We start from the raw sequence: 23915 nt of genomic DNA on the forward strand, positions 1-23915 counted from the left end.
ATGGCTGTTGAGCTGATCAGCAGTATTATTAGTATTCCTTCTTCGCACTCAGTGCTCTGGCAAGACTTGTCTTTGTGTGTCTTTGCTGTTGCTCAAACTAGTTTGAAATGTGCAATAGTGCTCAAGCACCCTTGTAGGCCAAGCTCTCAGCTTCAGCTAACGGCACTCCAAGCCCCCATTCACCATGAACTGCTGCCCCGGGCACTGTAATAAGGGTGCTGGTTCATTTCAGGATGTATAGCTTATGCTTCCAGATTTTAAAATTTACCTCTTTACCTCATTGTGTTTCAGTTTCTGCATCTACAAATGGGGATATGGATACTTTCGCATGCCTACGTGGGGAATGGTTTCTTGGGGATCACTACCAGCAGGCATAAGTTAGAGCAGCTCCCAGGCTGGTCAAACCTGCCCTGGGGCAGAGGTATAGCCAGAGAATCAAGGACCCATAACCAGTTCCCTGCTAGACCCCCAGCTGTGCTGAGCTCAGCCAAAACTAAGCCCAGTGGAGAGTCTGGCCAATACAGCTCTAAAAGAAGCATTTGATATTTTTATTCTCATGGCACTTCAGTTCCTGATGAGAAAACACTGTGGGAAGATCATAGCTCATATAATTTTGACCCTGTAAATGGCTCCCTGGGGCAAAATAAAGTCCATTGGACAAACAAACACAAATATTGAGATAGGTTCCTGCACAACCTAAACGCACAGCCCCATCACAAAGAAAGGTCTTTACTTTTGTCACAGAGTGTGGGGGAGTCCAGGGCCTGCACCCATCTTCCTGGGATTCACTGTGACTCTCAGCCAGCCAGTAAAGCAGAAGGTTTATTCGACAATAGGAACACAGTCTAAAACAGAGCTTGTGGGTACCACCAGGACCCCTCATTCAAGTCCTTCTGGGGGGGGGGGGGGGCAGGGAGCTCAGACCCCAGCCCTGGGGTTCCCTGCATTCCACCACCCAGCACCAAACTGAAACCAACCAACGCCCCTCTCTTCCCCACCCCCCAGCAGGCTCTCTCCTGCAGCCTTTGTCCGGTTTGCAGGGCAGAGGTGTTACCTCCCCCTCCCCCTCCCGGCTCAGGTTATAGGCTCTCAGGTGTCCCATTCCCAGTGAAACTCCCCTGCCACATTCCCAGGTCAACACTCCCCGCTCCCTGCGTCACAACCTTATTATTATAATTTGGTATCCAAAGTCCTACTAATAAAGTGACCTAGAAAAGTATACATAAAAATGTGTATGTGGCTTTCAGAAAGCATTGGGTATGGAAAGAAATGGATTAGTACTATCAAGGTGGGGGAGATCAGGGCTGATCCAAAGTACATTGAAGCCAGTGGACTTTGGCTCATGCTCTTATTGCAGTAGAGAACAAAAGACAGAGACCTGGAATATGGAAGGCTAAAAAGAAATGAAACTAACCACAGAGAAGCTTTTTAACCATGTGCAGCATTATGTTAACCTTAATATACGTAAATCTTTAGGTCAAATATTAGACTATAAGTTTGCATTGGGATCCTGGGGCCAAGAACACGACATGAACTCTCAGGGCTGATGGTATCACCTGAATGCCTTGATGGTGTGTGTGGAGTGGGGCATTTTATATTTTCTTTTATTCCTTTGGAATCTAACCCATCAGCCATTCAGACTGAGAGGAATCAAAGGATCTTTGTCTTTTTTTTTTTTTTTTATAAATGTCAATTTGCTTTCTTCTCCAATATAATCATTAGGAGATAATAACATTGAAATCACATTGAGGAAAAAGGTCTAAACCAAAACCCCTACAGAGACAGTTCATTGTCATCAGCTCAGAAATGTGACACTCCTAGTCATTAGTGTGATTCTCAGAATTATGAACATAAACAAAGCAAAACAAAATCTGAAGGCAGACTGTAGAAATCCATTCTCCAGGTAAAAATCCCCCTGCTGGACCAGTGGCTTGCCATAGCCTTTAATAGCAATCAATGCTTGCACATCCAGTCTCTTGAACACCTGCTTCCCTTTGCCATTTTCTGCTCAAGCTTTGAGAAATTCAGAAGAAACATTCATTGTCTTTGGCACTCTGCTGTCAACTAACAAGTCTTCATTCCACTTTCTGTGCATTTTCCATCATTAGATACACTCACTGTAAGAATTTACATAGCAGGTTATTACCCAGGGGTGTCTCTGATTTCCAATGTTGCTGGCTCAGAGAGATCCTGGCTTTGCACTGCTTGGAGAAGCTGTCTCTTTCTCAGATTGTGAATGGCAAATTGTTCACTCTAAATATCTGAGATGTGGCTAAAAAAAGAAAAACCTACCAAAGAAAGGCAAACAGTTTTAGTAGCTCCGAGATGGAACTGCATAGGAACACAGGACACAGAACTGGAAGGGACCTTCTGGGTCATTCAGACTAGTCCCCTGTTGTTGCGGTCAGCCCAGCACATAATCCCATCCATAAATTTATCAAGCTCCATCTGAAAGCTAGCTCAGTTGTTTGCCCCCACAACTCTAAGTGGGAGGTTGTTCCAGAAATTCACTCCTCTGATGATTAGAAACCTTCTTCCAATTTCAAGCCTAAATTTATTCATGGCCAGTGTATATCCATTTGTCCTTAGGCCAACATTATCCTTTAGCTTTGTGGTGGGGCGGTGCCCCACCCCCATGCCAGATTGGGCTATAAAAGGCCAGAGTGGCTGTGCAAGGCGGCAGCCAATCAGGGAGGGCCTGTTAGAGAGCCAATCAGGGCCAGTATTACAGCCAGCCAATCAGGGCTAGGCTAGGCCCTATATAAAGGCTGCCCATGAAGGGAGCAGGCAGTCTCTCCCAGGCTTTCAGAGGGTGAAGGTCTGTCTCCTGTGTGAGGAGACTAGCACCAGGGGCAGCGCAGCGCAGGTGGGGGGGAGGGAGAAAAAGGGCCTAGCTGATGTAAAGGGGCTGAAGGGGAAACGGCCCAGGGAGAGAGACGGACAAAGGGAAAGAAGGAGGGCAGGCAGGAAGGCTGCTGCCAAAGGGACCCTGGGTCAGGACCCAGAGTAGAGGGTGGGCCTGGGTCCCCCCCTTGCACTTCCACCTGGCCATTAGGAGTGACCATCACAGACTGCACTGGACCCCTGCCAAAAAGGTTTAGACTTTGGGGTGTGGTTGGCCATTGTGGCTGGGGCAAAGAGAAGAACTGCTGATAACACCAAACCCCTGGAAGGGGGTGAGACCAGGGCAGTGGGCACTGCCAGAGGGCAGTGTCCTGAAGAGGATGGTGCAAGCTGGGAAAAATGTCGGTTGAGATGCCAATCTAGGGTGAGAGATGGACAGGACACCACCGGCAGAGGGTGCTCTGCATGAACTGAGCTAATTCCCAGAGTGAACAGCAGGAGGTGCTGCGGTGGTGAGTCCCAACTCCATCACAAGCTTGAACAGCTCTTCTGCCCTGGAATTTATAGAATTCTTACCAAAGAATGTAGTTTCCTCCTGACTATTTTCCCCAATGCTGAAGCTGTTAAGTACATGCAGGTCACCAACTTCATAGGTTCCCCTATATCTGGTCAGCTCCCTTCACTTGTGTCCCCACCTACCTGCATGCCTGTGTGGTCTCTAAAATGGCAACCCCAGATCACTACACCTTAAGCCAGGCAGAGTAGATGCACAGACCAATGATTTTGGGTGACTGACTTCAGGCCAACTACATTTCCCATGATGCATGACTTTCTCCCTTCTTGGTGCGGGGAGGACATACATCAGAGGTGTCACTGGCTGTCTTGACAGATGTAGCCTGGTTAGTCTGCCCTGCTCATGCAGGGAAACTGGACTAAACTCCCATGAATTATAAATGGAAACATTTCAGTTTTCAGCCAAATTTTTTTTTGTTTGTTTTTCATGCATCAAAATTTTCCATGGAAAGCAGACACTTTTCAGGAAAGTTTTCATTTAGTCAAAAAACTATTTTCTGTCACCCACATTCCTTTCTTTCATATCTAAGCTGATATGAAAGTTCTAATTTAAGGGAAGGGGGGGCATAAAAGAATATATAAATATTCAATATCTGACATATTTTTGACTAGAACAACTCCCTTGGAGCCTCGACAGTCTGTCATGCAAACAGGAGATTACAGCATTTTTTTTAAACAATATATCATGCACTTGATAGCACCAAATTGCTTCAAAGGTGAATAAATATTTATACACATTTATAACCCACAGTATTATATCATTCACTGACAGACTTCTAGGGAGTAGAGGGGAAGATATTACAGTATTTAATGGTTCCAATAGGCTCTCTTGTTTTGGCACATGATAAAACTCTTTAGGAAATTTCTTAGGAAGATACTACTGAGCATTGCCTGTTTATAAAGCTCAGTAACTAGGTGGTTTTGTCTTTGTCTGCCACATAACCTCACCCCAGACACAATGTAAAGATATCTTAATATGGGTGAAACAATTACCACATTTGTTTTAACTCAGATTTGGTTTCATGACAAGCACAATGGATGCTTTCCCAGCTGGTGCTGATTTTGCCCTCTTATTTTTACATCCCCATCTAGATTTATTATCTGTTTTTAATTAACTAATAAATAAAAACAAATAATTTGGGGCTATCAATTCAAAATGAAGCTCTTTGGTCAAAGTTCTGAGGCTCCAGGGTGGGATTTTGTGCCAAGCCCCACAGAGGCAGCACTCACAGCACAGTGAGAAAGGGGATTAAGGCAGCTTTAAGCTTTAAACCCTTCCAATCCTGGGGTGCTCTAGGGGCTACAGTAGCCCCCAGAGGAATTTAGACAGCCCAGGGTGGAGGGGGGCATTTGTCTAAGTTATGGCAGCCTTCCCTGACTGCCCTGTCTCCACAGCCCTGCATGCTGGGATCCTGTCAAAATATACCCCCCATACCCACCTCCCTACACCAAAGCAAGAGGACATATTCCACACCATCTGAAGAGATGGGGCAGCAAGCATTCTCACTCTACGGGCCACGGAAGTAGTATTCCTCGCCGAGTTTCCCTGGGCTACTTTGACTCTGTACAATTTCCAGTCCAGAACTGCATCTGAATGGCATGGTTGAGCCCTCTGGCTGGAACCTGTGTTTTGTGGGCAAGTGGTTAACTCTGAATTCTCGAAACAAAGTCTGAACCTTGGCTGATCCTGGAGAGGTTAGAAATGAGCATCTGGCAGCTCATCATTCACCTGCCCACTCTGAACCGCTGCAAACATTTCCAAATCTCTCAGATTTGCACAAGGGACACATGGTTTCCACAATGGGCACACAATCACAGGGCAATGCCTTTCAGCTTCCAGTGCGTCACTCGTTCTGCTGACTGCTAAAGAGCTATTGATTCACTCCATGCCCCTTGTCGAAAATTGTTTTCCGAAGCAGAGGGCATAAGGATTCAGTAGAGGCCTAAGGGAATCAGATTTTTTAAATGTCCAGGAGAACTATTCAGATAGATTTTCCAGAGCTCTGACATTGTCTATTACAACGTAGGGAAGTTTTCCTTGCATCAGAGTGATTAGGTCTGAGCATCCCACTCACCCATTTAGCATCTTAGGAACATTTCTGCTGTTTTTTGAATAGTTCTATAGAAAGAAGGGGAAAAAAATACTCCAGGGTAACACAAATACGGAGAACTTATGCAAACATTGGCAATGGGGCACACACTAGGACAGAACATTCAGGGAGAGAAAAAGCAAACCAGTGACAATACTGAAAACAAAATCATGATTAAGTGACTATGGGGAATAGGACAATTTATTCAGGGTTCCAGCCTTTTCTATTTACTGTCGTTGAGTTCTCCTTAAGAAGGTACACGCTTGATCAACTGCAAGGAGTTTGGCCAAAATACACAAGTTTGATCCCCAGTTGCCAAGATTTCACAATATTAAAACTTATTCCAGCTTTTGGCTAATCATAACTCCTGGATTCTGTTTGGGCAATTCATTTAAGTGTTAGACCATTCAGAACCATTTCCAAGAATAGAATCAGTTAATCTTACAATACCACACAGCATTTGACTGGTTGGATAATATCTGTCATGATACATTTTAGCATCAACAAACTAAAAATGTTGAACATGCTTCAAGGGAACTCAAAAACACATCTGAGAGTTGCCCAGCTACAGTTATTGGGAAGCCTGGGGATACAAACCTGTTCATATCTGTGTGGGGATGGGGGGGGCTGTCTGCTGTGCGTGACTTGACTGAGAGTCTGAATTATTCCTCAACTAAACAAAAAACATTACAAATAAAATTATATTAGAAATGTGGCTTACTAGTTAGAGCAGGAGAACTGAGAATCAGATTCTTCAGTGCTACATCCAACTCTTTCACTAACTCACTTTCTTCTAGCCCGATGGTTCAGGCACTAGGGTGGGACTCAGGATATTTAGGTTTAACTCCCGGCTCTGTTACAGACCTCCAGTGTAATCCTGGGAGAGTCACTTAATCTCTCTTCGTCCCTCGGTTCCCCCTCTGTAACGAGGGGATAATAATAGTTTCTTTCTGCCACCCTTTGTTCCTCTGGTCTCTTTTGGTGTCAAGCTCTTCAGAGCAGGAACTTATTACGTATATGTACAGCAACTAGCACAGTGATGCCCTGATATCATCTTGGGCCTCTAGATGCTTTTGTAAATAAACAACTAAGTCGCTAACTACAGAACTAATAACCACCTCCACAATAAGAAAAGGAGGACTTGTGGCACCTTAGAGACTAACCAATTTATTTGAGCATAAGCTTTCGTGAGCTACAGCTCACTATGTAGCTCATGAAAGCTTATGCTCAAATAAATTGGTTAGTCTCTAAGGTGCCACAAGTACTCATTTTCTTTTTGCGAATACAGACTAACACGGCTGTTATTCTGACACCTCCACAATGACAGTCATGTGACCCTGCACAAGTTACTTAACCCCTCTTCCCCCCCATGCCTCATTTCTCTCATCTGTTAAATAGCTATAATAATTCAGGAGTGTTCTGGGGCTTTAATAAGCTTTTTGGATAAGACACTAAAAAAAGCAAAGTATTATAGTGACTGCCATTCTAGAATCTGATTCCGACTTCTGTGGAGTTACATTGAGTTTGTCACTGACTTATTGAAAGCAAGATTTGATTAATACTTCTTATAATATTAATATAGCATCTACTCCTGAAAAGATAGCAAGTTACGTTATGAATCATTCATTTTCTGAAAACCTTGATGTGCTGTTTAGTACTGATTAAAATTCCTTTTAATTGGGTCACTATTTGCCAGTTGATTTGTATTGTGTTTCCGTTAGCAACAAATTCTGTGCTGTTCTCATGAGTATGTTGTACCCATTTGCAAACCTGCCAGCAGTCTCATGGCAAAGCCACTATCTGAAACAACAGCAAACTCATCATTCATACCCATTAACACAGAAGTCAGACACACTACTTCATAGTCAATGCATCCGTGCTATCAGGTCTGACAAAGAACTCTGTATGTCCCACTAGGGATCATATTTCCCGGTAAGCCAATTTCAGAAATAAGGTTAGTGAGGAGACAGATTTGGCCAAGAGAGTCCTTGCCTCGCCAACTGGCATTGGACAAGTTCTGCTGAAACCATTCAGTACTGTGAGTAGGAAGCAAAAAGCCTATCCCCTGCTGATAGGAATGGTTATATATTCACAGTGAAAAAAAGCATATAATCATTAACTCTTTGAACAAAGAAGTCAAGTAAATACAATGAGCAACTGTAGATAAGGATATTCATCCTCCACTCTCTTTCTCCCAAGTTCTTGATCCCATTCTGTTTCTTCTCAAACCAGACTCAACTTTGCAGCCAGGTGAGGAAAGAGCATCATGTGCATCATGGAACATAAGTGCAGGGGACGCACTGCTTCCCAGTCACTAGCAGAATACATGTTCGGGGACCAGCTGGGAAGCAGAAGAGATTGGGACTTGCTCCAGGCAGGAATCCCAACTTATCACATATCTCTGCTGCTGTAAATCCTCCCTGATCCACCCCATGTGATTCGCCACCCCAACCCTAAACAGTCATGTCTCAGATGTCCTCTGTCTTGAAACTGAATCAAAGAAATTAGAGATAGAAAAGACCTATCACTCATCTTTTAGCCTATGTACCACTTGGCCAGTATAGGAGTGTTCTATGGAGCATGTCTGTAAGTGCTTTTCCTGCCCAGTTATTTAAGGGCTATAATACCAGTGGGATGAGAATTAAGTACAGCACATATTGATTCCTACTGACTGCAGTGTCTTTCATCCCACATTCCGTTTCAGTTAAAAAAGAAAAAGAATGAAAGAAATATGAACACAACATTTCCAAGAGCAAACTCTGAATTTTGCAACAGAGCTTAGATACTTGAGCAAAATGGTCCCAATTCTTCTCCGGCCACCCGCCACCTTATATTGTGTGGCTGAAAGTGAGATATAAAAAAGGGCTGAATTTGGATCTCTGTCTTCAAAAAGTATTTCAATCCATACAAGTGGCTGAACTGGTTTGTGCTCAGTTTTGACCACCCAGATTTACTCCGTTGTTTACTCTTACCTTCAGGGGTACAACTTGCATCAGAATGGCAAAGTTGGTGAGGTGGTTACACAGGCAGACGGAATAGTTGAGGTCCCCGCTATCACGCACGCAGCCTTCATTAGACCACATGGCACTTCCATTGCTGCAAAGCACACAGGAAATGGAGAGGGATCCCTATTAAAATGGACTCTCGTGGCACTAATTAGACATGAATTTCATTAAACAGAAGATTTATTTTTCTTAAACAAATTCTTTTCTAAAGTTTAGCTACCAAGAATCAACCAGGCAAATATCTGCACAAAGACCAGAGGTTTCCTTTGACAGGTCCATTTATAAACTTTGACAAAGCAGTTGTAACACTAAACATGCAGGTTAAGTCTACATTTCTGCTGCAAATGTAAAGATCATTTTAAAAGGGAAAGAAATAACCATATGCAGCCATCAGCAGAAAGAATGAAGCACGTCACAACAACTTTTCAATGCAACTTTCAAACATTAAAACACTCCAGAAAGATACAACACAAGAAAGAAAATAGCAGCCTAGAGCTAAATGGTTTGCCTGGTATTCTTTATCTGAGCACTGAAGTTGGTGTGCTGATCATGGAAGTTAGTAATCAACATTCATATTACCCAGGACCCTAATTACATCTAAACCAAAGTACATGCTCTCAGCACTCATGTTCCAATTTCAGTACGTCAGAAAGTCCAAAGTTACTGACAGTTACCGCTGAGATAGAGCAGCTTCTCCTTACACTTAGCACAGGAAATAATTGTGGTTTCTGACATACTGTGGAACAGTAACTGATAGTAAATGCTGACTGTTTAATGGTGATGGCAGCAAATCACAGTAAACCATATTGCATGGTGTGTTTCTAAGCCTGGAATGATGAGTGGTTTGCAGCACTCGAAGTGGCAAATGATTGTGTGTAGTAAAATATATTAGTCTGGGTGGCAAACAGCTGTGTGTAGTAAAATAATAATAATAATACTACCAAGGACCAGTTTTTTACCAGCCTCACTCTCCTTGAACACTCCCATTGGTTTCAGTGGAATCACCCACAACTCAACATTCAAGTAAGCTGGGCAATATCAAGTCTGAAAAAACTATTGTGGGCTAACAACAATAGAGAGAGAGAGAGAGAGAGGGTCAAATTCAGCATTTAGTTACCTCTTTTCACTGGATCTATGCCAATTTGCTGGCCCATTGGCTTCCATGGAGCTATGCCGATATAAACAATATAAAGGTCTGGCTCATTGACTTCAATACAACTATGCCAATTTACACTAGCTGAAGACCTGGCCCGTTGACTTCAACAGAGCTACACAGAATTATACCAGCTGGGGATTGTATCGATATTGTTCCTATTATACAAATGCCAAATGACTCCTTTTATTGGAGTAATACATCTGAGAAAGAGAGTGTGTTGAGGTAAATAAACCTCTCATTTTGGAAGGAGGGACTTTCACGATCGTCTTTCATCCTCAGGCAACGCCTCCAGGGCCTAATCCCCCAGAGCACGTACTGTGGGAATGATGCCCTGAAGCATATTGACTAGCTTTAGTAAAACATGTTTCTAATTTATTATAATTTGTGAGTAAGCGGACAAGCTAGTGACTACAGACAGCTGGGACAGCTCAACGCAATCACAGTGAAACTTTAATAAAACAGGCACGCTGATCTTGCCCAAAGGCGAATTGGAGAGGCGGTATCACAAAATTGCTTGCCAGTGCTGCACGGCGTAGTGCTTGGAATACCATGACTCAGAAATGTGACAGTCCCGGCTCAGGGCTCATTTTGACTTGTTCCACAATTAATTCAGTATCAACAGCATGTTTAGAAATCGCCCATGCATCAGATATACTATTCCTGGCTACCCGAAGCGAGCAGAAAAATAGCCACTCTTTGTGGATATTTGCTGTTTACACAGTGCAACTTAAGGCGCACTTTTGCCCTGCTTTGCATTCAGTGGCATCTGATTTCATCATTGAATATGTACCAGACATGACTCACTGCTCTGAAATGCATACGATACACCTCATTCTGATCTCCTTTGTACGCAATGTGAATCAGGAGGAACTCCAGTGGAAACAATTACCTCAGTAGAGCTATGCCGATTTACAACACTCATGTTTCCGGACGAACTGAGTTATGCTTGCAAAAGACCAATACAAGTGCAACCAGAATCAATCCTTATGTGTTCATCTCAATGTTTTTCATTCTCTCAATAATCTGCTTTATCCCGAAATCAGTGAATAGAATGAGAACTTCCCCACCTACAATAAGAGGAAGCTGTTTTCTCTTCCTCTTTCCTCTGACTATGAAGCTATTTTTGTGGTAAACCCTGTGGTTTCATTGCTTTAATAATTCCCATGAACACAAGAAAAAGGGAATATTTGTCAGGTCTGGCATGCATTGATGATGTCACATTCGCCATAGGTAACCAGTAACAATACATCCAAGAAAGACATTTAGAAGCACTTAACATACCTATAATCCAGAAATGCACAATACAGGTTAACTTTGTGGCTTTCATTCACTGCTTGGCTGTATTGCTGAGGAGTCTGAAAAAAAAAAAATACACATCCTGAAGAAGAAAAATTTAAAAAGAGATGCCAACGTAAAAAAGGCCACATTCTGCTCTCTGTTTAACCAGGGTCAGTCATGATTATTCCATTGACTTCACCAGAAGTATTACAGATTAACACCAGTGTAACTAAAAGCAGACTGTAGCCAATTATATTTGATTCTTTCTGCTACACACATAGGCCCCAACCATGCAAAGACTTACACACATGCTAACTTTATGCACCATGACTAGGTCCATTGGGTGAAACCCTAATCCCACTCAAGTCAACGGTAAAATTCCCATTGACTTCAATGGGGCCATCATTCCACCTGTTGACTTCAATAAGACCACTCACTGTGCACAAAGTTAAGCATATGTGTTAGTCTTTGCAAATTTAGGACCTTATTCTTCAACATACCTTTTGGATAGCTGACAAGAAAGCCAAATGTAACAAAAATTGACATTTTAGGATCAGTCTCACTGACATGTACACTACAATGATCAGCAAACATTTTATTTTCAGAATGGTAATTATTACTACACATATAATCCAACTAAAAAAGCAATGCCAGCCTCCAAGCTTTAGTTTTAAGCAAGTTTGGCATTTATACAGGGCCTTAATTCTCAACTCCTGCAAACAGATTAGTTGCTTTCTCAATCCTCTTCATTCAGAAAGGCTTGGGGCCACATTCTCTACTCTGTTATACCAGTGTAACTCCATTCAATTGCAGTGGAGTAGAGAATCAGGCAAAATATCCTACCCAGAAGAATTTCAAAAGCCTGTTCCATCCTCTCCTTTTGACACTGATACACTAACATCCACCTGCATCCAGAGCTACATTAATGACATTCAGCACTGCACTTATGTATTGGACCCCATCTCAGGACTATTCTTCATTTCAGGAGTCACCACCATTAAAAAAAATGACTGGAAAATTACCAACGCTCAGATCATTACAACAGAAGACCAATAGTGCTATCAAGCCAGAAAATAAGCAAGTGCTGCTCTCCTTGTTCAGCATTTAAAATAAATTTACACAGAGCTAAAACTAAAGTTCATACAAGAAAGTTGCATCAGAGATTTCTGTCTTCTCTCCCACAAGAGCAACCATGAAGTGTCAGGCACAGGGCAACACAGTTACCTCCTCACCAGCTGATAACAAAACTTCCTGTCTCAGTCAGGAGACTCTCAGCTGAATTTCCACACATTTCTAGGTTATACAGCTTCCAAATTTCCACCCAACAGATAAGCTCCGTTACCAAATTGCTCTTGCCCCACATTCTCTGTTCTTGTGGAGAACTTAAAAGGAACCTTCCTTTCTGTTTGAAAGATGCCTACTATGCTCTCCAGTGATTTGACAGGTCCTAAATACAATGGTTCCTCTAAGTTAGTGCCATAGTAGGCAAAGAACCTCAGTCGAGGAGTAAAGTGCTATATAAGTGCTAGAGGTTATTATTAATGACTCTCAAGAGTCAACGGTCATCAAAAATGGTGTGCAGATAGAGACGAGGTGGCTTAAAAAAATAAAATATTTGCTATAACTGCAGATAAGATCAGACAATAACAATCATCATCTGTTTACAAAATGCAAGTCTCTGCTATTAAAACAATAATCTATCCAACCTGTAAAAGGTTGGTTACAATAGGGAGAAAGTTCTCAACTGCATACATCAATTTTCAATAATTCCCCATCAAGAAAAATAAATAACCACCAATCCATGAGAAGCAATTTGACTTGCGTTTCAATAATTTATTTCTTAAATTTAACTGAGTGCGATGACTTAGATCGTGACCTGGATCCTGTGGCAGTAAGAATATTTGATTTAATAACATTGATATCAGAAAGTTTAATATGCAAGCAGGCTTTTTTGTTAGCAGATTAAGTCACTTGCATGTTTATAAAAACTTGTGAAAGGGAAGTTTGTGTAGATCCCAGTGGCTTGGAGGGAGCATCCTGGCACACCAGAAACCTTAGTTCTGGAAACAAGAAATTCCTGGGACTCTGATACATGCTGCAGCTGGCAGTCTAGGACCTTGGCAGAGTGTGACAGTCGAGTGTCTGCTCTATAAGCAACTCAGCATATTAATTTACAGAGAAACATTAACACTGGTCTTGAAAATAGTCAACTGTCTCCTCTCCTGGACAGAGAATGAGTGCAGCAAGGCTGTCTTACCTTCTAGAGCAGGGTTTCTATCTTACCTTCTAGAGCAGGACCCAAAATTGGGTTGCCAGAATGTTTCAAAGGGTCACATGACAGCTTTTGTGGTTCCTGTCCCACAGGGCTGGCTGGGCTCGCCTCCCTGCTCCAGTCACTGCAACCTCTGGGGTCCCACTCAGATTTGGCCCAGCTGTCATGATGACGGGAGTCCAGATAGAACAAATTTGAGCGAGTGGCATTACCACCCCATAAGCCAGGTTACAATTCCACTCACACAAACTTGGTCCGGTCAGGGCCAAACCTGAGTAGCACCACAACCCCGGAGGTTGCAACACCCAGAGCAAAGAGCCAAGCCCAGGCAGCCCCACAGCCCAGGAGCTAGAGCAGCTGCCACTATGGGGTGAGTGTCAGGCAGGATCTAACCCACCCAGGGGGCAGGACCCAATCAAAACCACTCCAACGCCTCCACTCCCCAGACTATTCACTATTCACAGGCCATAAACATTTACAAATGGGCCCTGAGCCCTAAAAGATTGAGAACCAGAATTCTAGAGGCAGGCAGTGGAAGTGGCATGAAGAATGGTTCCTTTAAAGTGAAATCATGGATGAAGTGAGGGTTTACGTCATCTGCACTGAGCGAGTGAGCGTCAGACTTTGGGCTAGACAGTCCTTGGCCTTTATATTTTGTACTGGAAAGAATGCAATAAGACTTTCCCCCTTGTGCCCATGTGCAACAGCTAGAGATATCAGGCAGCTCAGGGAGGGACTGCCTCACAGGAAACTATCCCTCTGCAAGCGCGGCCTGGAGCAGTGTTGCCGTACAGCAACCCTAACATGAGTTAGTGGTCTTTGGTAAATTCTTATCACTTAAAGACTAACAACTAAGTCACAAAAAACATTGTGTCTGTGGAGATGGCTTGGAGGGAGGAGGAGGAGGGAGGTCTAGGGTAATTAGAATGCTAGAATGCTAGGATGTAGGCATGAGGCTTAGGTTCATAGAATATCAGGGTTGGAAGGGACCTCAGGAGGTCATCTAGTCCAACCCCCTGCTCAAAGCAGGACCAATCCCCAATTAAATCCCCCAGGTTGTTGGGGGCAGGCTAAAAGGCTAACATGAATGCTGGGTACCTTCTGGAAAATGTGTTTGCAGAAGACCTCAGTACTAGACAACTGAAAAAAGAATAGAGCCAGCCAGTTGTCTGCTTTGGAGAATTGCCAACGAAGGGGAGCCAAGCAAGGGGTAGGCAGACAGTTTGTGAGAATAAATTTCTCTTTTTTTTCTTTATTTTGAAGAGCAAACACGTACCAAGCTGAGTTATGGTGGCCACAAAGCAAGGAGGAGACGGCCTCCCCCTTCTGTACTTTTACTCCTGTATTAAAGAAAGGAACTTAGTGGGCCAGATCCTCAGATGGTGTAAATGAGAATAACCTCAGCCCAAGCAAACTGAGCTAGGTGATCAGTTAGTGTAATTGGGTGTAGCTCCCTGTAGTTTTAATGGACCTGTGCCCATTTACACCAATGAAATATCTGGCCCATTGAGTTCCATTTGGAGCTCACTCATCCCTGCTTACAAAGCACAGCATTTCCTCCAGTTTGTGGATTTCCTGTGTTCCTCACAACGTTCTCATCTATCACCAGTACCTTCACATGACCACTTCCTTCTCCTCCACATAACCACCTGTAATAACATTTTCCTTCACATTCTTTCTATTGCCCAGAAAAATAGGAATCTCAGGCTGCACATATCCACCCATTGCACCAACAGCGCAACAAAGCGTTCAGAATAATCCTCCAGCCATCGGCTGGCTACGTTCTTTCCAGATCTGAGATGGTTTAGAACTGAGAGATGCACAGTGTATCAGAATCTGGGCTGAGACCACCAAGCTAAATGGATTTACAACATATTTGACTGATTCATCCTTAGAAATAAGCTGAACACATACTGGAAAAATTAGATCCTCCCAATGAAATGTTTGTAGGGTCTCTTCTACAGTTGAGATTAATTTACTAAACACTAAGTGCCTTGCATAATGACAGGTTTCAGAGTAGCAGCCGTGTTAGTCTGTATTCGCAAAAAGGAAAGGAGGACTTGTGGCACCTTAGAGACTAACCAATTTATTTGAGCATAAGCTTTCGTGAGCTACAGCTCACTTCATCGGATGCATACTGTGGAAAGTGTAGAAGATCTTTTTATATACACACAAAGCATGAAAAAATACCTCCTCCCACCCCACTCTCCTGCTGGTAATAGCTTATCTAAAGTGATCACTCTCCTTACAATGTGTATGATAATCAAGTTGGGCCATTTCCAGCACAAATCCAGGTTTTCTCACACACACACACCCCAAACGTTCTTGTTAAACCCTGGATTTGTGCTGGAAATGGCCCACCTTGATTATCATACACATTGTAAGGAGAGTGGTCACTTTAGATAAGCTATTACCAGCAGGAGAGTGGGTTTGTGTGTGGGGGGGGGGTGAGAAAACCTGGATTTGTGCTGGAAATGGCCCAACTTGATTATCATACACATTGTAAGGAGAGTGATCACTTTAGATAAGCTATTACCAGCAGGAGAGTGGGGTGGGAGGAGGTATTTTTTCATGCTTTGTGTGTATATAAAAAGATCTTCTACACTTTCCACAGCATGCATCCGATGAAGTGAGCTGTAGCTCACAAAAGCTTATGCTCAAATAAATTGGTTAGTCTCTAAGGTGCCACAAGTACTCCTTTTCTTTTTACTAAACACTAGGACTTAAAGTTCAGCTCATGTAAATCAGCACAACTCCATTGGCATTGATGCAGCTATTACACCAATGCATACCTACTGAGTTTCTGGGCCTAATGGATTTTAATATGCTAATGAAAAAGTTTGGCAAGGAGTTCAAAATTAACATTTCCTCAACCCATTTCTTAAGACTACAAACACAGGTTTAAAAAATCCTAGGACACTGCCAAGCATTGAAGCCTGTGACAGACAAGTAACAGAAGGAAAAAGAAAACTTGATAATGAATTATTAGAAACTACAAAGACATCTGGAATTAGAACAGCTTGCCATAATAGTGAATATAGATTGTTTTCAAATTTCCCTTTGCCTGAGGTAAGAACCAGTCAACACATCACATTTCCACCAGAAGTTTTGCTCATAAAATGCTACACTAGTGGCCTTCCCTGGTTCCCTGAATTCCACATTTAACAGCTGCTGTATCAGGAGGGCAAAATGCAAAAATTGAAAAGTGATGACAAGATGTGTGGGTAGTGGAATGGAAAACATCTTATCAGTGTTCTGTACCAGCCAGTGTCTTGGGTTGGAAAGGAAGAAAAAAAGGAGGGGATGGGGGAAAGGGGCTAATACTCTAAATTCTCCTGTTTAGTTATTATCCCTAGCAGCCTGTGTTTGATGAGTTCTGGATGTACCAGCATTAAATATTCTGCCTTTTCCCTTTATATGAGAGGCATCCATTTAACAACATCTCAGTCACCTTTCCTGTCGTGCTGAACCAGGGATTGCCTCTCAGGGCTGGAAGGGAAACATCTAGTCATTTACATATATTGACTCCCAATTCACTTCTCGGGGGTTCTCAAACGAAGATCTGTGGAGCCCTGCTGGTCCACAGAGCACTTGCTTGTTGCCTGCACGGAAGTGACCTGCATTAGCATGACAATATTATTGTTGCCTGGTGCTCTTGTCCCTCTCAATATGTTTGTTTAACCCACCCAGATTGTAAGGGCAGGGACTGTCTCTTTACTTCATGTACAGGGTCTAGCTCAATGGGGCTGCAATCCCAGACTGCGGCATCTAGGCACTACTGTAAAACTAACCATAAACAAAAAAGGTCACATGGTCCTAGCTCTCCTTCTTCTTTCCAGATGCTCAACATCATGAAACTTCAGATAAAATAATACATTAGTAGCCAGTTTTCTCCAACAAAGCTCAGCACCCAGCAACTCCCATCATCCTCAATGAGAGCTCCTAGGTTCCAATCACTTCTGAGCTTGGAAAATGGCTGTAGCCTAAAGGTTAAAAATTCCTTGCTCTGAAATCTCTCCAAACACAGATTTGATTTTGGTATAGTCATGGTAGGGTTTCCAATTGACTTCAAATGTTACAGCCAAGAACCTCCCACCCAAAGATGAAACTTATATGAGTTTGTATCACTCTGAGCACTTCACACAACAGAGCATCAGATAACGAGGGAAAAGAAAATGATAGTTAAGTCAAAAACACCTTGAAACTAATTGATTTGCAATAGCAATCCACCAAATACTTTCTCATAGTGGTACTATCTGAATATCTGGGGGGGGCGGGAGGGAAATGATGGGGAAGTCATGTTGGAGGTTGGATCATTTTTGTAGCCATGCACATAATAATTAGCTCTTTTCTCTGCTGACATTACCTAACTGATCCTCTCAACACCCTTGCAGATTATCCCCATTTCACAGACAGAAAAATTGTGGTAGAGAGTTTAAGGCCTCAACCCTGAAAACATGTATGTATGGGTTTAACTTTCATTAGTCCCATTGACTTCAATCTGAGATTATTCACCTATTTAGAATTAAAAACGTGCTGGAAGATCTGGGGCCCAAGTGACCAGTTCAAAGCCAGTCAGACCTCAGGAATTCCTGGCTCAAAGTACCCTGTTCAGATCACGAAACCACACCTGTCTGTCTCGTATGCACCTCTGAGCATGGTGGGAGCTGACATCGCTCTCTGTCATTCCTTACAATATCAACATATTAAAAAAATGTTATTTCTCCTTTCCACATCCCCTTTCTCTCCTGGGCTTATGAGTACAAAGAGTATTTTGCAGATACTTGCTCACACTAGTTAACAACAGGTACTTCTGGGCCAAATACTCCCTGCTTAGAAGCCAAAAACTACTTAGGACCCTATACTGCAGTGCAAAAATCATGCCAAGTTCCCATTGACTTCAGTGTGGATTGATAATACTCACAATATTGTTGTAAATCATGGTAATAAATGAGAGATGCAGGAGCACTGGACAGTAGCCATAACAAGAAGTAGATTCATCACCTGTCAGGAATGGTTTAGTTATTACTTAGGGCTTGTCTACACTGGCAAGTTTCTGTGCAGTAAAGCAGCTTTTCGCGCTCAACTGCAGACGTGTACACGCTGCCAAGCCACTTTGTGCACAGAAACTCCTCTGTTGCAGCGCCGCAAAAAAACCATCTCAACGAGAGTCATTAGGCTATTTGCGCAGAGGCTCCAGCACTCCTTTGCCAGTGTAGACAACTGATTGCTTTCTGTGCTATAATTGGCCTCCGGAGCTGTCCCATAATGCCTCAAGTGACCGCTCTGCTCACTGTTTTGAACTTGGCTGCCCTGGAGATAGGCGCCCCTTCCCTTTCAAAGCACACAGAGGCAGGTGTCCGTGTGTGTGTGTCTTTGTGTGCACGTGCACAAGTGTGTATGAGAGAGAGAGAGAGAGAGAGAGAGATTGCTGTGCAGAGAGCCCAGGGAGGGAGGTGGGGGCTGATGTCAGGGTTTCCCCTGCCTCAGGACTGGTTGCTTCCTGCCACTGTCTGAACTTACAACACAACATGCTGACACACCCTCTGTCCCTCAAAACACATGGTCTCTCCCCACCCTCCATACACACACACACACTCCCTGTTGCTCACTTCCCCACCGCCCGCCCCTTCAGTTGAAAAGCAGCTGGCAATGTAGTAGGATGCCCATGGAACAATGGGATTGGGAAACCTGTATCATTTGATGCTGTGCCCCCCATGAGGCATTGCAAACCCTTCCCAAAGCACCCTGCGGCCAGCTGCAGAGTGGGATAGCTACCACAATGCACTGCTGCCTTTGCCGTCACAAGAGCTGCTTACGTGAATGCGCTCTAGCGTCACTAGGAGCACAGTGTGGACACGCAACGGCTGTTTAATTCCAGTGGTTTAATAAAAGTGGTATAACTTGTGGCGCAGAAACCTGCCAGTGTAGACATACCCTCAGTCTTGTCTTGAGTGCAAGGGACTGTACTAGGTGACCTATTGAGGTCCCTTCAAGTCCTACACTTCTATGATTCTATGAATCCCCAAACCATTGATGTCAATGGGAGTCTTTCCATTGTCCTCAATTAGATCTTGGATTAGACCCTAATCTCCAATAAATTACACCTGTGCAAAACTAATGACAGCAATCAGACTGTAAAAATGCCATTGAGGGAATAATTTAGCCTGCAGAACCTTTAGGCTTGAGATAAAAAGAATCCAGCTTGACTGTCACAGCCCATGGCAAATCTGCAGGGATGGCAGCTAGGAAAAAAAAGAAACCCTTCTTTTTTCTTGTGAACACATCTGAAGTGAAATTTATTGTGAGGCAATAAACATGGAACCCAATGAGGCTCCTTTTTACTGCCACTTTTCCAGAATTAAACTGCCCTTTAAACCTTTCACACTGCAATCATTTTTAGCACCTCAGAGTTAAATGAGTGAAGCAGAAATAAGTCATTTTTGTTCCAAAGAATCCCCTAAATATACCCTAAATCCGGCGATGTTCAGAACTCAGATCCAAATCCCATTTGTTCACCGTGAGCCCATCCCTGTTTTCCTATTATACAGCCCCTGGCTCTCCCAAGAAGGCATCCTGTGGGATTCTACTTGTTGAGGTTAAGTTTTAATGTAACCTCATGTTATGTTTATTATTGTGGTTTGCAACAAAGTTGCTTACATTACTGAGTACTCTCCACAGCAGGGTTGAAAACAACTAGTTTTTAAACAAGACAAATATTTATAAAGTTGACTGTGCATCATATACAGCAGCCTTGCAAAATTCCACTCATCTGATCACCTAGAATACATCCTTTTTTTTTTATGGGAGAGTGAAATATCAATCGTTTTTCATCATTCTGATGAGACCACGGGCAAGAAAGTGGATTTTGTGTGCATTCGGTACATATTCACAATGACTTTGCAAAACCGTTAGCTTGCTAGTGAGAGAGTTGAAGCAATGTGATTTTTTTTTTTTGTTGATACTCACTTTCTGCTGCTCCACATTATTATATTAAAATGCAATGTTTCATAACATAAAAACAAATGTTGGTTTGCATATTTGTTTCTCCCCTCCTGTTTGTTTTCCTTAACTCATGGAATCTGCAGCATTACTAAATGGGATCAGTTGGTTTGAACAAAATCAAGAAGCCTGTTCAAAAAAGGACGCATTACCTAACCCTTAAAAAATCATAATGAAAGAGGCAAATGACTGAGACTTTCTCCCCATCCATGTGATTTCAGAAGGGTTCTCTTTTGCAATACATCTATCCACTCCCACAGTAGTCCTCTGCAACAGGAAGTAAATGTGATGACAAGTGCTGTGACAGGGAGCAGAAAGCATAATCCCATACAGTGATGTTCAGAGCTCAGTGGAGACATTTTAAAAATACTTTTCCTATTAGCTAATATCTCCACAAGCCTTGGTCTCCAAAACAGAACGTTGATGTTTCCTTCTTATGGCATTTTGCTAGAAGAGAAACATTTGCATCAAAAGAGAACCAAAAGAGAGCCACTCAGAGTTAACATTTAAACTGCTCTTGGGTCTTCAAAGTGCTGAATAAACTGGCTGATTTTCACAATCCCCCTGGGAAGAGAATTTAAACATTTTGCTTGAGCAAGTCAGTGACAGAATTAGGATGAGAACTCAGAACTTGCTAAGTGCCAGTCTTGTGTTTAGTCCACTTTGCCATGCAGCCGTGTGAGAATCCTCTCAGGTGATCCCGATTTCAGTGGGGAGTTGAAGGCACTCAAGCCCATTGCAAAATCAGGCCCTATGCACCCAAATCTCCAACAAGAAAGTGCCCCTGAGATTTTCTATAACAAAAGCTCCCAATGATCTCAGTCAAAACAAATATAAAGCTTGGCATGGGCTTTTAGACCCTTTGCATCTTTAGTTAAACCCATGAATCAGGCTTTACTGGATAATTTGGGGAATTGTGCTGCATTCCAGTGGATGACTCCAGATTCATGTATTTTTGTACTATTCCATGTTACAAAATTGAAAGGGAGCTCAGCCCACCTGACAGGACAGGCATCACAATAATGAGATGTGCCACTGAGGTCAAGAATAACAGGGAGCTACAACAAGCGGCAGCAAATGCAACAAGCATTGGCACTTTTGTGTTCTACCTGCTTCCTGCCAATAAAATTCAGCAGGTTGGATCAGCAAAAAAAATTTTTCACAAGATGGAAAGCCATAATTATAACAAGAATCAGTCAATATTTATATCTGTGGAGCTTCACAGCATAGTGGGTGACTGGCCAACAAGAAGGCATTGTCCTTTTCCCCAAAAATATTCCATTCAAAGAATCAGCAAGTACTTCCCCTTCTCAGTACACAACGGGAAGAAGAGAAGACACAAAGAGCCCCCTCCTTGTTCCTTTGTACAAGGACCAAGTAAAATCATGGTCCTGCCATTCAAGGAGCACGAGGACTCTGACAGCGTAGAGCTCTGAATAATTAAAACTCCACCTGCCCTGAAGTCTCTCTCTTTAATAGGCACTCAGTGATATTCAATAGCATTTGCCCTGCAGAACAGGGAATTCCCCACTGGGAACTTTAGGACTACCGGGCTGCCAGTGCTAGATACCCAGAAGTGAGCAGGGAAGGATGGAACAAGGGCAGAGCAAGAGCATGGTACCACGTGAAGGGAGTGTGCACTGCCCCCTTTCAAAGAGTGGAAGGACCCCTGGTGCAAAGTTGACTTCCCAGAGCCCGATTAGGAATCCCAGCTGACTCAGCCAGGGTTTGCACAAAGGTACCTGCTGAAGTGCATTCCTGTCATTCCACTCAGTATGAGCAGTGGCTTAACGGCACAATCTTAGCCTCGTTAGACTGCATAAAGATGAAGGGTGTTAGATGGGCTATGGATATAGCAAGAGTCTGGTGATTTACTCAGGCCTGGTCTACTCTTAAAAATTAGATCAACCTAGCTACATCATCAGGGCTGTTAAAAATGTTGTGCCCTGAACGCTGTAGCTAGATCAACCTCACCCCAGGTATAGATGCAGCTAGGTTGGTGGAAGAATTTGTCCATCAACCTACCTCTGGCCTCTCATAGAGATGGCAAAACCCTTTCTAATCGATGTAGGAAGCATCTACACTGCAGTGCTTCAGCTGCAGCACCATAGCTATGTAGCTATGCAGCGTAGACATGCCTCTAGGGGACTGTCTTTTTGTTCTGTGTTTGTACAGGACATTAGCCCTGTGGGGTCTTGAACTACCACGATACAAATAATAAATAATAATAATGAGGAAGTGTTGAGATTTAGGGTGAGATCCAGCTTCCACTGAAGTCAAGGGGGGTCCTTCCATCAGCTCCATTCTGGATCAGGCCCATAGTGCATGCCCTGTAAACTCCAGGATTTTGCAGGGTTTTGAAACAGTTTATATGTATATATTTATATTAATTTCCTTAGCTAACACTTTTGTACGAGGGGAGGTGTATATTTAATAGGCCTTTAGAAAGAATTGTATTTTAAAGAGGAGGCATAACAGATAGGTCAAAGACAGGGTACCAAGCCTAATAGTAAAAATATTTACCATTCCTTATACTTGTTGCTAACGTTGTGTTTTATGGGATTAGATTCATATGGTAGCTTTTTCCATCCTCATTAAATTCCTGACCATGAGAATGGTGCCTCTGAAATATAATGCCTCATATTCTGTGAATTATAGCGATGGACATTTTTTACTTTTGACCTTTTAGTGATTACGTCCCTTGACTGGCCAGTCATCCTTTATCCTTTTCCCGGCTCAGCTAACCTCTGGAGAATGGGTGGGATAGCCAGTCAATGGAAGGCATGCAGTGTAAATAATGACAGAGTATAAGAAGCATTCCAATTTGTCATATTTTGTGACAAACGTTCTCAAAAGGGTGCAACAAAAATCACCATCATGAAAAGGTGTTGTAACAAGACTAGAAGATGCTGCACACAAACTTATTCTTGAGGCTCAAGATATTCAAGATATGCAGGTGTAACAGGGCACGTTTTTATATCAACTCAGCAAAGCAGCATAGTCCACTGGACTGGGAATCAGGAGACCTGGGTTCTATTCTTGGCTCTCTTACTGACCTGATGTGTGACCCTGGGCAGGTCATCATAGGGCAGAGACTGTCCCTTGCTATATGTTTGTGTTAGGGTCTTTGATACTGTAATAATGTTAATATAGGGCCTGATCCTGTAACCCTTATTCTTGTGAGTAGTCCTTATTTATATAAGTAGCACATTGAAATACAAGGAGATAGATCATCCCTCAGTCTCCATGCCCAAGCAGCAGCATAAGACAGACTCAGAACTCCTTTTATGGCCCCATATGAGATACCCAGGTCTTTGGTGCAGGGACACAAGTAAAAGAAGGTCACTACTGTCATGTCCACCCTGCACCAGACCAGATGGGTGCAGTCTTGACCAGTGGTGGACAACCTGCGGCCCATCAAGGTAGTCTGATTGCGGGCTGCGAGACATTTTGCTGACGTTGACGGCCCCACCTCCCGCAGCTCCCACTGGCCATGATTCGCCGTTTCCGGCCAACGGAAGCTGCAGGAAGCAGTGGGCCACAGAGACGTTATGGCCACCACTTCCCACAGCTCCCATTGGCCAGGAACAGAGAATCGCAGATCACTGGGAGCTGCGGATGGTCAACATCAGCAAAATGTCTCGCAGCCCGAAATCAGATTACCCTTATGGGCTGCGTGCGGCCCACAGCCTGCC

The 23915-nt window shown here is 43.2% G+C and overlaps 1 protein-coding gene across 1 annotated transcript in view; it reads right to left on the reverse strand.

Moving 5' to 3' along the window:
• The window catches only part of ADGRD1 (adhesion G protein-coupled receptor D1), a 240924-nt gene that overhangs the window by 96493 nt on the left and 120516 nt on the right, over nucleotides 1-23915 (reverse strand). The window contains exons 15-16 of the mRNA XM_077835220.1: nucleotides 10950-11023; nucleotides 8480-8603 (exon numbers count right to left, since the gene is read on the reverse strand). Of these exons, the coding sequence (XP_077691346.1) occupies nucleotides 8480-8603; nucleotides 10950-11023 (198 nt within the window). The remainder of the gene's footprint in view (nucleotides 1-8479; nucleotides 8604-10949; nucleotides 11024-23915) is intronic.

Source organism: Eretmochelys imbricata, chromosome 15 (genome assembly GCF_965152235.1).
Source record: "Eretmochelys imbricata isolate rEreImb1 chromosome 15, rEreImb1.hap1, whole genome shotgun sequence".
In the NCBI taxonomy this organism is placed as follows: domain Eukaryota; kingdom Metazoa; phylum Chordata; order Testudines; family Cheloniidae; genus Eretmochelys; species Eretmochelys imbricata.